Source organism: Netta rufina (genome assembly GCF_964035555.1).
Source record: "Netta rufina genome assembly, chromosome: 4".
Lineage (NCBI taxonomy): Eukaryota > Metazoa > Chordata > Aves > Anseriformes > Anatidae > Netta > Netta rufina.
Genome location: NC_140127.1, coordinates 11,237,859 through 11,253,053, shown reverse-complemented (window position 1 = coordinate 11,253,053; position 15,195 = coordinate 11,237,859). Strand labels below are relative to the sequence as shown.

At 37.3% G+C, this 15,195-nt stretch overlaps 1 protein-coding gene across 1 annotated transcript in view; it reads left to right on the top strand.

The window, feature by feature from the left end:
* Positions 1-15,195, top strand: part of CCSER1 (coiled-coil serine rich protein 1) — a gene marked incomplete at both ends in the record, with an annotated part of 580,304 nt that overhangs the window by 297,103 nt on the left and 268,006 nt on the right. The window contains one exon of the mRNA XM_084286653.1: positions 12,958-13,041. Within this exon, the coding sequence (XP_084142779.1) occupies positions 12,958-13,041 (84 nt within the window). The remainder of the gene's footprint in view (positions 1-12,957; positions 13,042-15,195) is intronic.

Here is a 15,195-nt window from a genome sequence, read left to right as displayed (position 1 = left end):
ATCTTTCTTTTTACAGAGGAAATTTTTACAGACAATATCCACCAAATATACAGAATGCTCCTAAACACATTTTTAGTTACTTTTTAGGAAATTAACAATATTTTTTTAGGTTACTCTGAAAGATTTGTATACTTGAAATACTCAGATTTAAAATGTGCTATGTAGAGGGAGAGAAGTAATAGGAAAAAAAAAAAAAACTTTCTATATTTTTTTAAATTAATGCATAGAAGTCTATTTCTATGTGGCTTAATGCAGTGATATATCTCTATACATAGTAGCTCAAAAAGGAACAGCAGAGATGTATTAGTAAGTTGATTATGCCAATGAATGCATACCAATTGGACTGTACTGTCTTCTGTGTTAGCCAAACTCAGTAGGTATTTCTATTTGGCATTGTATTGTCTGGGGGTTTATTTTTTCCCATGTTTTTTGTAATTATCTTGTGTGGCATCACAACAGTTTTCTGATAGCTTGATTTTGTCTTTCAGTTATTTGACAAAACCATTTTTATTTTGGTTTTGCTTAAAAACTTAATAAATAACGATGTCTCCTTTTTGCAATGATTGTTATTTCAGTCCAGAAATTAGATACTGTACCGGTATGCAAAAACATTGGTATTTAAAAATTGATTTCACTGTGTAAAACCTCACAAAGAATGTCACATTAGTTGAACAAAAGTTTATTCTTAAATGGAAAATGCATTTCCATTTAAGATCAATAAGTAATTGGGTGTGGACTTTGTGAAGCAGTTGCACTGAATGTATAGTCTAGTAAAGCTTTTTATTTATTTATTTATTTATTTCTGTGACCTCCTAACTTAAAGTCAATACGGAACAGAGTTCTCTTCTAGAAATGCAAGTATTCTAAAGGTCTCACGTAATTATTCCTGTTTTCCCCATTTCCCCATAAGTTTATTGGAAGAAAACGCAAGGAGCTGATGGGGATGTAACCACATGAAGAGGAAAAAAAAAGAAGCAAAATATTTCATTGAAAGCATCACACTATTCAGGAGTAGCATTAATAGTTTTAATATCTAGTTTATATCTTATTAAAAAAAATTAAACACAGCTAATCATCCTTCTGATAAGATACATATTGAAAATGACGTCTTTTCATTACTCTGAAGTTTCCTTTATGTAAGTGAAAAGCCTAGCTATTGGCTTTATAAAGAAAAGCCAAAAAAATTTTGGCCTCCCTGAAGCAGCAGCCTTCTCACTGTCTCCTGCAGCTCAGCCACCTGGTGCAGGAGGTGATCTCTTTCACCTGGGCACACCCATTACAGGCAGGTCTTCCACTTGTCCCTGCCCCAGGGAAAGGGTACTTTCTACTGTCTGAAGTCTGCACTGCGGCCTCACCCCTCAGTAACTCTGTCTGGGTGGAGGCATCAGCCACTGTTGGGTTAGATTGTGCAGGCCACCCAGACAGAGCCACAGCCTTTTCCTTGAGATGAGCATCCATCATTTTGCCTTGAAGATCAGGTAGGGTGAGTGCCTTAGGCCTGTACAGATGGTCAGAGAACAGAGCCCGGTTCTGGGGTTAAAGTATACTTCACGCCTCCCACTTGGTTAATAGAATAGTCCTCACATGTAAACTGCTGCACCGTGTGCCTGGTTGCTTGTGCCCTCCTAGGAGCTACTTTTTGGGGAGTGAGACGGGTGCTGTTACTTCAAGCCCCAGCCACATTTCGTCGGCCGCTTCCCTGGGGCTTCCCCAGCTCAGGAAACCCCCCTGTATGCTGCAAACCCCTGCTCTACTGTGGAATGTGCCCACGCTGGAGCGGGCTGAGGGTCAGCAAGTATACTGTGCTTTGCTTTAATATTTTTTTACTATTATTTTTTTCTTTTAAAGTCATTTTCTAAATGCAGGCTGCCATGAGGCCTCCCCTCTGTCTCCTCAAAACTGAACAACACAAGTCATCTATGATGACTTCAGCAGCTCCTCATACACCTTCCCCTCTAGAGCTTTCACTATCTTTGTTGACATTCTTTGGATGAGCTCTAATAGTTTTATATCCTTCTTATATTGTGGCAGCCAAAACTTATTCTCTGGGTAGTGTTCATTCAGTTTACTTTTGTGAATTCCTGTGTGTTCAGAAGTTGTAGAAGTTTATTCATTTGTTTCTTTCCTTAGTCATCTTGGTCAACCAACAAACATTTTTATTCAGATCCCGAAGAAAGTCTTGATTTAGCTTTAAAAAGAACTAAAAAACATACAAAAATACCATGTCTTTTGGCTGAAGTCACTATTTTTTAAGGTCTTCCTGTCTAAAACTTTCATTTGATTCCAAGGAGTATGAGGCAGAACAATTTAAAGCATAAATGTGAACTCAACATAAAAATAACAGAAATAGTGCCTCATTTTCAAGCCAATAGCAGAAGACTACAATGTGTTGAGGGGAGAGTTCAGCTCAGTGCCCTTTGTAGTGTTGGATTTGGAAGGAACTTAGGTATTGATTTGCTTTCAGTGGAGGCAGGATCTGATTTGGATTCATCTTCTTCAATTTAGAGAAATGAGGCTTTGCCTACAGCATTATTCAGTGTGTATGAAGAACTGTATTTATGGGCATGCCGATAAAGACATTTTTATGAAAACATGGCAGTTAGCAGATATTTTTACTTCTTGGTCTAAATGGTTTTATCATGCTGCTTGGCAGAATGAAATTGAGATGTGCTTGCATTTCAATTGTGAATGAAATTATGTCTGTAGAGGGCTATAAGTCTTCTGGGTAATCTTTGACATAAATCAGTCAATATATATATTACATATTTAAGGTTATTTGCATGTAAGAGTATGAAAGGTTTTGATGATTTAATACTACAGCAAAAAATTCAATATGAATGGGACATTTTTCCCTGATGATAGTAAGAGTTGACAGGAGAATACTCAATTCCTCAACTTAATGTTTATAATTTATTCAGAACTCTTCTATACTGCTTTAAGGAAAATAAATAAATATATGTATATGCATTTATATATAAATCTCCCTTCAGTCCTTTATGAACTATATATTAGTAGTATGGACTGAAAATCGTCCAAACCTGTTTTATTTCATTTCCGATTTAGAAGCTTGTCATTCATTTTCTTTTGCGTGAACTTTGGTATATCTAATGTAAATATGTAATAAGCAAAGCCAACATACTAAAACAAACAAAACAAAAAATAAAATCAACACCCTGATTATAAAAGTTGTATCAAATTCATAAATGTCATGAGGTCTTTCAGTGGGTGTGCAAGGCTGAAAGGTAATTGTGTAACACAGCATTCTTGGCAAATAAGGCTATTGTAAAAAAGAGGTAAATACATGATCTGCATTTGTTTCCACATAAGTGGATACACCAGCAGTACTGGAGGTTCAAATCTGAGGAATGAGTCTTGCAGTGTGAGCTGAAGATAAGTGAGAATAAAATGGAATAATATAGAGTAAGTAATCTCTCTTACTAGTTACTCATTCAAGATAGCTGAAGAAAGTGAAATAAGAATGTCTAACTACTAACTCTTGCCCATTACCTATTGCTTCAGTCTTCATCACAGAAAAATGATAGATGGACATAAGCTGACTGTTTTGTTTGTTTGTTTTAAGGGCTTTTAATCTGACTTTGTTATGGGACCAATTACTAGAAACTGACATAGAAAATACATCTGGATTGGTTATGAATGAATATTAAAATACGGGGAAGAGGAGACCTGATAGTTTGAGATTTTAATTGTACCTTAGAAAGAGCTGTCAGTGAGTGAATTAGAATGATCTGGTTTGTGTGGTTAACTCCATTTCAAAAATTTCAACAAGGCCCTTCATCAAGGTTTTGTTTTTGTTTTTGTTTTTGTTTTTGAAGAAATAAGAGGATGAGGTGGAAAGTCTTCTCTTGGATTAATGGGAAATTAGGTGTAAAGTACCAAAGGTGTGAATAAATAGGTACTTATTAAAGGAAGAATTACACTTCAAGAAGGATCAAGAATAATCAGAATTAAAATGAAGTATTACAGAAAGATTTCATCACACCAAACGATTCAAAGATGAAAAGCAATTGAAACTGAATGTCAGTAGACACAAATGAAAATGCATGTGGAAGAATAATTCTGGACATGGACATACTAGAACAAGTTCAGAGGAGGGCCATGATCAGATGGCTAGAGCACGTCTCCTATGAAGACAGGCTGAAGGAGTTGTAGTTGTTCAGGCTGGAGAAAAGAAGGCTCTGAGGATACCTAATGGTGGTCTTCTCGTACCTAAATGGGGCCTACAGGAAAGCTGGAGAGGGGCTCTTTGTTAGGGAATGTAGTGATAGGGCAAGGAATAATGGTTTAAAACTAAAAGGGAGGAAGATTTAGATTAGATATAAGGAATATATATATATATATATTTTACTGTGAGGGTGGTAAGGCACTGGAACAGGTTGCCCAGAGAAGCTGTGGATGCCCCATCCCTGGAGGTGTTCAAAACCAGGTTAGAGGTCACTTGTAGTGACCTAGTCTAGTGGTAGGTGTCCCTGCTCATGGCAGGGGAGTTGGAAATTGATAATCTTTAAGGACCCTTCCAATCCAAACCATTCTATGATTAATAGTACAGGCAGGGCTCTTGGTGAATTAAGTACATGGACAAAGCTCCCAAATGCTGTTTATTGTTAAGTTTGTGACTTTGATTCTAGGTTTGTGAAGGGGTGCACAACTGATTTTTTTCCCCTTTCTACAGAAAATATAGAAGACAGGGATTTTCTATATATCTGGTCCCTTAAGAGTTACTCAAAACAATTATTTGGAAAGGAATATGAAACAAAATAGAAAATGCAATTGTGTGAATGGATGTGTTTACCCCCTGCTTGAGTGCTTCAGATGACCCAGGTCTAGTGAATAATAGAAAAGGTGGATCACAGTTTTTGATCAGGGATACAGGGTGGCTATTATAAGAAGTGAGGTTATATAGACAGCAATTCCTGAGCTTGAAACAGATGACAAAAGTTGTGCAGTTAACATGTAGTCATATAAAACCAAGGAAGACATGGGGAACATGAATAAGAAATGCTTATTTTCTTATGACGGAAACAATGACATTGTTCAGCAGCAGCTTTGAAACCAAAGGAAAACTTGGGGTTTGGGTCTTCTTATTATGGTTTGTCTGTTTTCGTGAATGTATGATTTATTTAGAGTGTATTACCAAAAGAGGCATGGTACTGTGAAGAAGCATGCTAGCTCAGGAAGAGCCAGAAGGAGAGAGTAAATGGAGTGGTTATATCAGGAAAAATACATTATATGCAGTTACACATTTCCACTCCTGGCTGCTGTTCATGATTTCTGGTGGTTGGATGTATCTTGAGCTTGACCTGGTATGATCATTCAGTTTTATGTTTTGCAGTTTATTAATCAAATTGCATTCCTTTAAACTCCATGCTGTTTATTTTCACTGCTGCAGAGAGTAAAATTCAGCTGAAGCAAAAATAGCATTAATTTGCTCAATCTGTAATTCACAGTTCACCGACAATTGGATCACTGTGAAGAAAACATTGTTTATTTAGCTCCATATTCATAAATATCTGAGTCTAAAGTAGCATAGCCTGCATAGTCTTTTCGATTGTTACCTTCATAGTAAAATACCAATTCTATTCTAGTATTCAAATTAATGTATATATCCTAAATTCTTCCAGTAAAATATTTGATCGCATATTCTTTGTAACTGTACTTAAGTAGAATATAATAGAGAATCACAGAATGCTTTATGACTGTTAATAACCCTTATTTATCATTTTTGGGTGCACCTCAGACTCCATTTGATTTCATGATCAGTAAATGAAATGTAGAGCTGCTTATATAGAAGAGTCATTTGAATGCTGTAGTTGCATTAAAAGATGATGTACAAAACAACATTTGTTTCTGATACGACCACATCATCCAAATGTTTTCATTCCAAAACTTCTGAAATGATTTTTTATTTTTTATTTTTTTCCCATCCTGGACAAGGAAAGATACACCATAGTGAGACTGCTGGTATCGAGCCAGGGTGGCCTCAGGGGATCACTTCAAGTTGTTGTGTTCTGCTTTAACGGGAATTCCTGAGGTGTGGACTTGCCTTTAGCCTTTTGCTGTGCCTGAGCAACAGCTGGTACAGCCATGTGAAGGGAGAAACAGGCGAGTAAGTATGGCCATGGCCTGCTATGAGTTGTCAGGACTCCTGCCAAGGCTAACTGCCCTGGCACTGAGTGCCAAAATAAAAAACAAGCCAAAGAAGCACATTCAATGTGCTTTGCATATGTGAAGAATTGCAGCCAGACAATTCATTCCTCTCTTAGAGGGACTGAAAGGAATTGATATGACAGATATAAATGGATACAATGCATAGAGCTAGAGTGAATTAGAAAGGAAAAAATAAAATAACACTGGAAAATGAACTGTATATGTACATAGATATCATGATATAAATACACTCTGGTATAAATATATGTAGGGGCCATCTCAAAGGTGGACCTTTTGAAATGTCTTCAACAAATAATACAGTCTCAGGTTCTCTGCTTCATGACACTTAAATAATCTTAAAAAAAAAAAAAAATAACAACAGCAATAAACAACAACAACAACAAAAAACAATAAACAATTGCAACCAATAAAACAATTACCTGAGGGGATGGGACAGGACTCTTTTGAAACCACAAACTGCAATATCCAGAACTCTACTTACTAGACTAATCCCAAAAAAACATATTTTTTCTTGTTAATAAAACAACATCTTGACATATCACAGAATCACAGAATTTCTAGGTTGGAAGAGACCTCAAGATCATCGAGTCCAACCTCTGACCTAACGCTAACAGTCCCCACTAAACCATATCCCTAAGCTCTACATCTAAACGTCTTTTGAAGACTTCCAGGGATGGTGACTCCACCACTTCCCTGGGCAGCCTGTTCCAATGCCTAACAACCCTTTTGGTAAAGAAATTCTTCCTAACATCTAACCTAAAACTCCCCTGGCTCAACTTAAGCCCATTCCCCCTCGTCCTGTCACCAGGCACGTAGGAGAACAGGCCAACCCCCACCTCACTACAGCCTCCCTTGAGGTACCTGTAGAGAGCGATAAGGTCGCCCCTGAGCCTCCTCTTCTCCAGGCTGAACAAGCCCAGCTCCCTCAGCCGCTCCTCGTAGGAGTTGTTCTCCAGGCCCCTCACCAGCTTCGTCGCCCTTCTCTGCACCCGCTCAAGCACCTCGATGTCCTTCTTGTAGCGAGGGGCCCAAAACTGAACACAGTACTCGAGGTGCGGCCTCACCAGAGCCGAGTACAGGGGGACGATCACCTCCCTAGCCCTGCTGGTCACACTGTTCCTGATACAAGCCAGGATGCCGTTGGCCTTCTTGGCCACCTGAGCACACTGCTGGCTCATATTCAGCCGACTATCCACCATCACTCCCAGGTCCTTCTCTGCCTGGCAGCTCTCCAACCATTCCTCTCCCAGCCTGTAGCTCTGCTTGGGGTTATTGCGCCCCAGGTGCTGGACCCGGCACTTGGCCTTGTTGAATTTCATGCAGTTGACCTCAGCCCATCGGTGCAGCCTATCCAGATCCTCCTGCAGAGCTTTCCTACCCTCAAGCAGATCAACACACGCACCTAACTTGGTGTCATCTGCGAACTTACTGAGGGTGCACTCGACGCCCTCGTCCAGATCATCAATGAAGATATTAAAGAGGACCGGCCCCAGCACCGAGCCCTGGGGGACTCCACTAGTGACTGGCCTCCAACTGGACTTGGCTCCATTCACCACGACTCTTTGGGCCTGGCTATCCAGCCAGTTTCTAACCCAACGAAGCGTGTGCCAATCCAAGCCAAGAGCAGCCAGTTTCTTGAGGAGAATGCTGTGGGAGATGGTGTCAAAAGCCTTGCTGAAGTCAAGGTAGACCACGTCCACAGCCTTTCCCTCATCCACCCAGCGCGTCACTTTGTCATAGAAGGAGATCAGGTTCGTCAAGCAGGATCTGCCTTTCATAAAGCCATGCTGACTAGGCCTGATTGCCTGCTTGCCCTGCAAGTGCTGTGTGATGACTCTCAGGAAGATCTGCTCCATGAGCTTCCCTGGCACTGAGGTCAAACTGACAGGCCTGTAGTTTCCCGGGTCTGCCCTCCGGCCCTTCTTGTAGATGGGCGTCACATTTGCTAGCTGCCAGTCAACTGGGACCTCCCCCGATCGCCAGGACTGCTGATAAATGATGGACAGTGACTTGGCCAGCTCCTCTGCCAGTTCTCTCAGTACCCTTGGGTGGATCCCATCCGGCCCCGTCGACTTGTGCACATCCAAGTGCCGTAGCAGGTCACCAACCAGTTCTTCATGGATAGTGAGGGCCACATCCTGCTCCCCATCCCCTTAAACATGCTACATGTTAAAACAAGTAGGATCTCAGTTTCTAAATACAACATGGTACTTTTCTACAAATTTCAGGTAAGATCTTCAAAAGTAATTGCTGCTTTTCAGATGCAAAGTGGTATAAAGTGGACCATAAGACATCCCTAACCCTGTACATAATCTAGACTCCTATACTGCTGTCATAAAAATCCTCTTAATGTTAAAGTAACCAGTGTTTTCTCTGAATGGTCTTGATAGTTATTCAGAAACACTGAATTTGCTGTATGAGTCTGCTGCATAACTTAGAAGAAGCTTCAATTGTCACGGCCTTTATGTAGCTTTCTGGACCTGGCACTCAGTTCTAAATTTCTTAGTTTGGATTGTTCCACTTAGGATGATATTTTTCTTAAGAAACTACAAGCTAAGTAGTTGTTAATTTTTTGTATGACCCTAAGTTGGTTAAGTTTCTACTTAGCTGAAATCTAGCACATTTATCAAATGAGTTTTATAATATTCTAATTTTATAGTGCTATTTTGGCAGCATATTCATTTTGTATCGAAGTCAGATTGCATTACATTTATCTTCCATAATACTTGTTTAGTTCTGTTTATAGCACTTTGTGATTTCCACAAGTACAATATGCCCATTGGCTCCTAAGAATGAAGAGGTATAAAGTTTTCAAAATGGAAATTATTTTGCTTTCTGGCACTTATGTGTAACCTACTGCAGCTGTCTTCACACGTGCAGTACAGTTTGTCATCCTGTGACCTGATCTGATGAGAAACAAGTTTGCTATTATGTTTAGCAGTTTTCCAGATGGACAGAATTAAACTAAACTAGGAGAATGCTAGCACTGAGACATACCAATTGCTGTCATAAAGTAAGACTGAAAATAAGTGAAAGGCTGATAATCTGAAGAGGTAAAAAGATGGTGATTTGAAGAGCATCCTGACCATACAATTACAACAGTAATCACATACAATTACAACAGTAGATCCATACTGAATATAAACTAAATCCTGGATTTTTTATTTTTTTTAACAGTATCGGAGAATGTAATCAAAAAATATGACTGATGCTCTTCTGAGAAGATTTTGCTTTTTTTTTTTTTTGTGTGTGTGTGTGTGTGTGTGTGTGAAGTATACTTGGAAGCCAGTTCTGTAAGAGCTGAGAAGGTGAGAGCTGAAATTCAGACTAAAAACTTTTTTTTTTCTTTGATTACCTTAATTTAACAAAAGAAAATAGTTTGAAGACAAAGCACTTCATTTACAGAGCATGCTGTGTCCCCTACAGTCTAACAGTGCTTTTTCAGAACCAGCTGTTAATTGACTTTGCTTTTTATCACGTATTTGCAGTTTTGGAAAAGTCTCTGTTATGAACATGCTTACTATATGGGAGAGCAGATACCTTATCCTTTTTTTTTTTTTCTTTTTTTTTTTTTTCCTCAAAATAGTATAAAGAAAATTTATAAAAGAGAATAAGATTATAGTATGTAATACTGTTTTTAATATGTAGTACATAATTTATTAAACTCAATAAAATACCCTCAAAAGCCTAAAATGTAGTGAGACAGTTTATGAACACATGCATGGAATATATGATGAAATGATTTGGAATGGTAACTAATATTTTCATGTCATCCACGTTCTCATTGGTCTGGAATTCTTGATAAAATATACAGTTCTAAAATCTTTTCGCAGAAAGGTAAGAAACTACAGTGTCCAGGGATGTTGATATAGTAAATGCTAAGAAATGGTAACTGTTACTTAGCAGAATTTTAAATGTTTGATCTCTTAATTGATTCTGGTTGGCACTTGAACTAAGGTACACTTATATGTAAATTTGTTATTCTCTTAGGCTCTATAAATACTATAAGGGATGCTATGAGGTGAGAAATATTTTGCATACATTATCATAATTAGCATTATAATAACCAGCATTATAGGCAAGATTATTTTTCTAAACATAGGAATACATGGACAAAGCATCTTGTATGTCTGAATAAAGTCTGAATGATATAGTCCTACAGTACTCATTTTTTATATATATTTTATATATACATATATTTTAATACTCTACTGTATTGGGGGAGATATTTCTTTTGACTCCATAACTACGGCATAGACTGATAATGCAGTGGTTGCACTCTCTACTAACAACAGATGATCCTTTCCAAGTCCATTCCTCTGTAATGTCTGCTTTTGTGACAGTTCTTTAGAAGGGTACTCTGGTTCTTAAGTAGTTTAATTTTTACAATAAATTCCTATTGGAGTGTGTCTTTTATTCCTCATTCAGTTTGAGAAGCTTTCCTCAACAAATGTGTTGGCCTTTCCTTGACTGCCTTGTAATGTACTACAGTTTCACAGTGGATAATGAAATATTACCAGAGAGTAAAGGTAATCTGTTTCCAAATTCACACAATTTGATATGCATTGCTGCTTGCCCTCTAGACTAATAAATAATGCAGCATTCTACCAGCTTTTCATGCCGCCAAATGTTGCAAATATATGTTATTTTGTTGGTATCCTCCATACAATCCTTCATTGAAATATTTTATGGTCCTTATACAGAATGTGATTGTGGAGCCTTCTCTTCTTTTCTAGCTCTCAAAAGTTGCTTTCTGGAAGAACTGTAGTCATTGTCGTGGCAACAGATAGTTGGTTCCATTGCGTTTTGTTCTTCTGTTACTAATACATTCAGACAGATATATGGGATACTGAAATTACCCAAGCCTTTCTGCAATCTGCTCTACTTTTTTTCTCTTTTATTCCTGGATGATACTGTGTTTCTTGTATTCCTGTTGTCAGTTGGTATTATAGTAGGAATGTCTTCAAAATATAATAGATACATAGAAGCACCAAGCAGCATTTTTCTTCTCTTTTGTCTTACATTTTGAGAACGAATGATGCCTACAAAAATACTGTGCAGCCAAATAGGTTTACAAAATCTTGATTCTACACTCTGTTCAGTAAGAAAGAGCTCTTAGCTTCTTGCAAACCCTGTGTGGTGTGGATTGTTTATTAGTACTTATTTTACTAAACAGTGACATAAAAATCTGGGAATTGCTAGCGCTTGCCTTTTATTAGCCTGTTCTGGGTAACTTGCATACATATGCAAATTGATGTACAGCAAATTGCAAGAAATTCTTTTCTGAGATGCTTGGGTGGCAGATGAAATATCCGTTTTGTTGACAATGATTCTGCAGTTAAGATGTTTGTGGTCAGGAATCTGGGTACAAAGCAGGGTTAAGTGGTGTTTTTTAAATCAATATATATTTGCCCTTCAGTTGTCAAGAAGCAATATATGTTAGAATTTCCCAACCTCACTTGACACAGGGATCACCAGCCAGACATGCCATGCCACATATATATAAAAATATATATACCTGTATATATTTTTCCCCATTAAGCCTGCTCTTTATTGAGAACTACTGAGACAACTCTTTTGTTACCATTTTTATGTTTATTTTGTGCTCTTGACAATGTTATGCATTTAAACTGGAATACTCTTAAACTAAGGACAGAACTGTGGTGTGTGTGTGTATATATATATTTATGTATATATACACACATAAATGTTTGTATATATATACACACACATATGTTAGTTCCCAGAAGTTTTCTTTGGCTTATGGCTTGCTTTTGTTTTGTTTTGCTTTGGCAAAAATAATAGAAACCAGCAAATTTCATAAATGTTTTAAATAAGTCTTTGAACTAGAAAGGTATAAGGATGCAGTTCTCCATTTATAGTTGTAAGACCAATTATTATGATATATGTGTATTTTTTTGGACTGGTTAGTTTGTTGGGTTTTTAGTCTTCAACACTTCAGAAATTTAATTTGGGTTTCTCCTCTTGGGTGTTTGCTAGAACAACACACAAAAATGTGATAGACATTTCTTCTCCAAAGGTGTTTAGATTTGCATGAATTCTCAAAATTGCCTGGAGATTTTTTGCAAGCTGCAAAAACTGCAGACTGCAATGGAATTGTTTGCAGACTGCCTCATGGATCTGGATTTGGCTACAGTTTAGCTACTAGGTTCATTTTCATGCACATCAAATTGAGGTGTTGTCAGTGGTTATATCACTAAGTACTAAGTGGAAAATGTTTTTTTTTCTCTGCTCATCTAATATCAGAATTGCTGTTGTTTTGAATGATGTGGGGGAAAAAAAGAGGTATGCATGAGAAGGGAGCTTTACTTTTCCTGTGCATGTCTTTTTTAATTTCTTTTTTGCCCTCTCCAAGATCATAAACTCCACAATAATGCTTCAGAAATGATACTTCTCTAATGTTCTTTTGTATGAGAAAAATTATGACATTTTGTAGATATTCCTTAACTGAAAGGGAATGACCTGATGGGATCTTCAATAAAAAGGGCTTTGAATAATCAGAAAATAATGAAATGGACTTCTGTGCAGGGAACTATTCACATTTTTGTGTAATGTCTTTGGATGCATTAATTTGTTTATGCTACAACTTTAGAATGTGTTATTGAAAATACAACAGATGACAAAGGAGAATTGAGTTTCATTACCTGAATGTAATCATCTCACACTATGTGAATCATCTCAGCCTTTTCTTGTCAAGACCAAGTAAAAGCATTAAACCTATTATAACATCTCTTTTAATATTTTTTGTAGGATGGAATTAAAGATGAATGTTCGGTGCTGAAGTTGCAGCTGAAGGAGAGAGACGAACTCATAGCCCAACTTCGCGAAGAGTTGGTAAGAGGGAAAACTATTATTATTATTTTATTTTTTTAAGTTCATTTGTCTGATAATGTTATTCAAGACCAGAAACAAAAGAAATACAATTTCACACCAGCTGCAAAATAACAAGCTTAAGGCTATGTTAACTATTCAGATTAACACTGTGAGAGCACTGACTGAATGGTTTTAGGGACTTGACAGCCTCTGAATTGGCTACTATCTAGATGCACTGCTAGTAGAAGTTTCTTTTAAAAGATTATATTGACAGTTGTCTTACAGTATCATAGTATTAAAGTTGTCTTAGAGTATTAGTGGCAGAGAAGTAGCACAGTACTGTATGCATATGCCAGAAATCTTGAAGGGTCTAGCACATTTCCTGGTAAATTATGAATACTAACGGAATAATGAGCTGTTTCATGTCTACAAGACTGTCCGGTAGATTTTTTTTTTCCAGCTTAAGTAGATGTATTTTTAATTTAAATAAAATAATGAATTCTTATGCTTGCTGATCTTATACGAGCTACCAAGTCTTGAGTACTAACACTTTAAGATGAGGCAGAATAGCCTTAAGTGGCTGAGTGAGGTAAAACAGAAGCTGCCCCTATGGCCCTCTGCTACCAAAACCTTGCCACGTAAACCCACTACACAATGTCAGGCTCAAACAAGAGGTCAGAAATTCTAGCCCTGTGACTGTGGCAAAGTTGCACTGCATCTTTTAAATACTAACAAAAAATAATATGTTTTTACATCAGCACAAACAACTAAGTTTAGCATTGAGTAATATAATGCTGCTAAAGAATGAAAGATTCCTTTGTTATAGTAACATCTGCAAAATAAATACAGGTCATCAATATTCTTTGTTTCATATTTGGCTACATTAAAAAATGATGTATTATGCAATTATTATCTAAAATTAAATGACAAAATGAGACATTGGAAACATCAAGCTTCTGCACAGTCTTGGAGCATTAATTTTATATCAGCCTAGCTCAAAACATATGCTATTAACTGGTCAACAACTTTGTCAGTTTTAAATTATCCCGTGTTGATACAGTGAGCTGTAGTTACCTGTTGCTGTATCTGTTGTCAAAGTTCACCTGTGTATATTGCCAGTTGTGGAAAAAAGGTCCATAGGGATTTCAGTTCTTCTGAAGGCATAAGAGGCAGAAAAGTTTGTCTGCCTAGGGTCATGAAATAAGGATTTCCTTGAGTAAAAGTGATTATTATGTATTTAATCTATGTTTAACAGACTTCAGTTTTGACACTTTAGGGTTTAAAAAAGAAAACAAAAAAATGGAGAGTACAAGTGAGAGTCTTGAGACCACATTTAGTGATTTGACATGTAATTTTGAAAGGATTCAACATATCTCATTTACTGCTATTAAATATAGCATGATTGGGAGATAAAGCTACATTTAAGGTTTATACTCTACTTTAAAATAAAATAAAATAAAACAGTGTAGGAGATGTCCAGAGAATTGGAGGGAGAAAGGGATTTTTTTGTGTCAGATGCATAATCATGGAGTCAGCATCTTGGCTTTGGCCGTCTGTGTATTTATTTATTTATTTTCAATTTCTCCTGCAATCCTATATATCTGCAAAAGGTTGGGGGCTTTGCTTGTGAAGGCGTGTGGGTTTTTTTGTCCCCTCTTACCAGTTGTAAGAGCTGCCAGAATTTTCTAGAGCAGCTAGAATTTAAATGACAGACTAGTATAAAAGCTCACTAAAAACACACTTAGAACTTGTGCCAAAACTTAACTTTTTTGGCAATCTTCTGGATCAAAGTGACTATTGCTTTGTCAGCATCTGTGGAATCACTACACTAAAGTCTACTTACTTGTTGAAGGACTTCAGCAATCAAACAGGGGAGGCACCCAGTCAGCTTAGGCTTCTTTAATGTTAAGTGGTTCTGGAGCAGCTCTTTCCAACATAGTTTTGATCTTAAGCATCCAAAAAGTCTCACTGTCCAAAAAGTCTGTACTTAAAGTTATCGCCAAGTGTGTCCCTGATCATAGAATCATAAAGGTTGGAAAAGACCTTCAAGATCATCTGGTCCAACCATCACACTACTACCTGCTAAACCATTTCCTAAGCAAGCCTGTATGAGGCTAAGAATGCATCTTGAAGTCCTCTGAAAAGCAGCAGAGGACTTCAGTTTGCTTTGGGGCT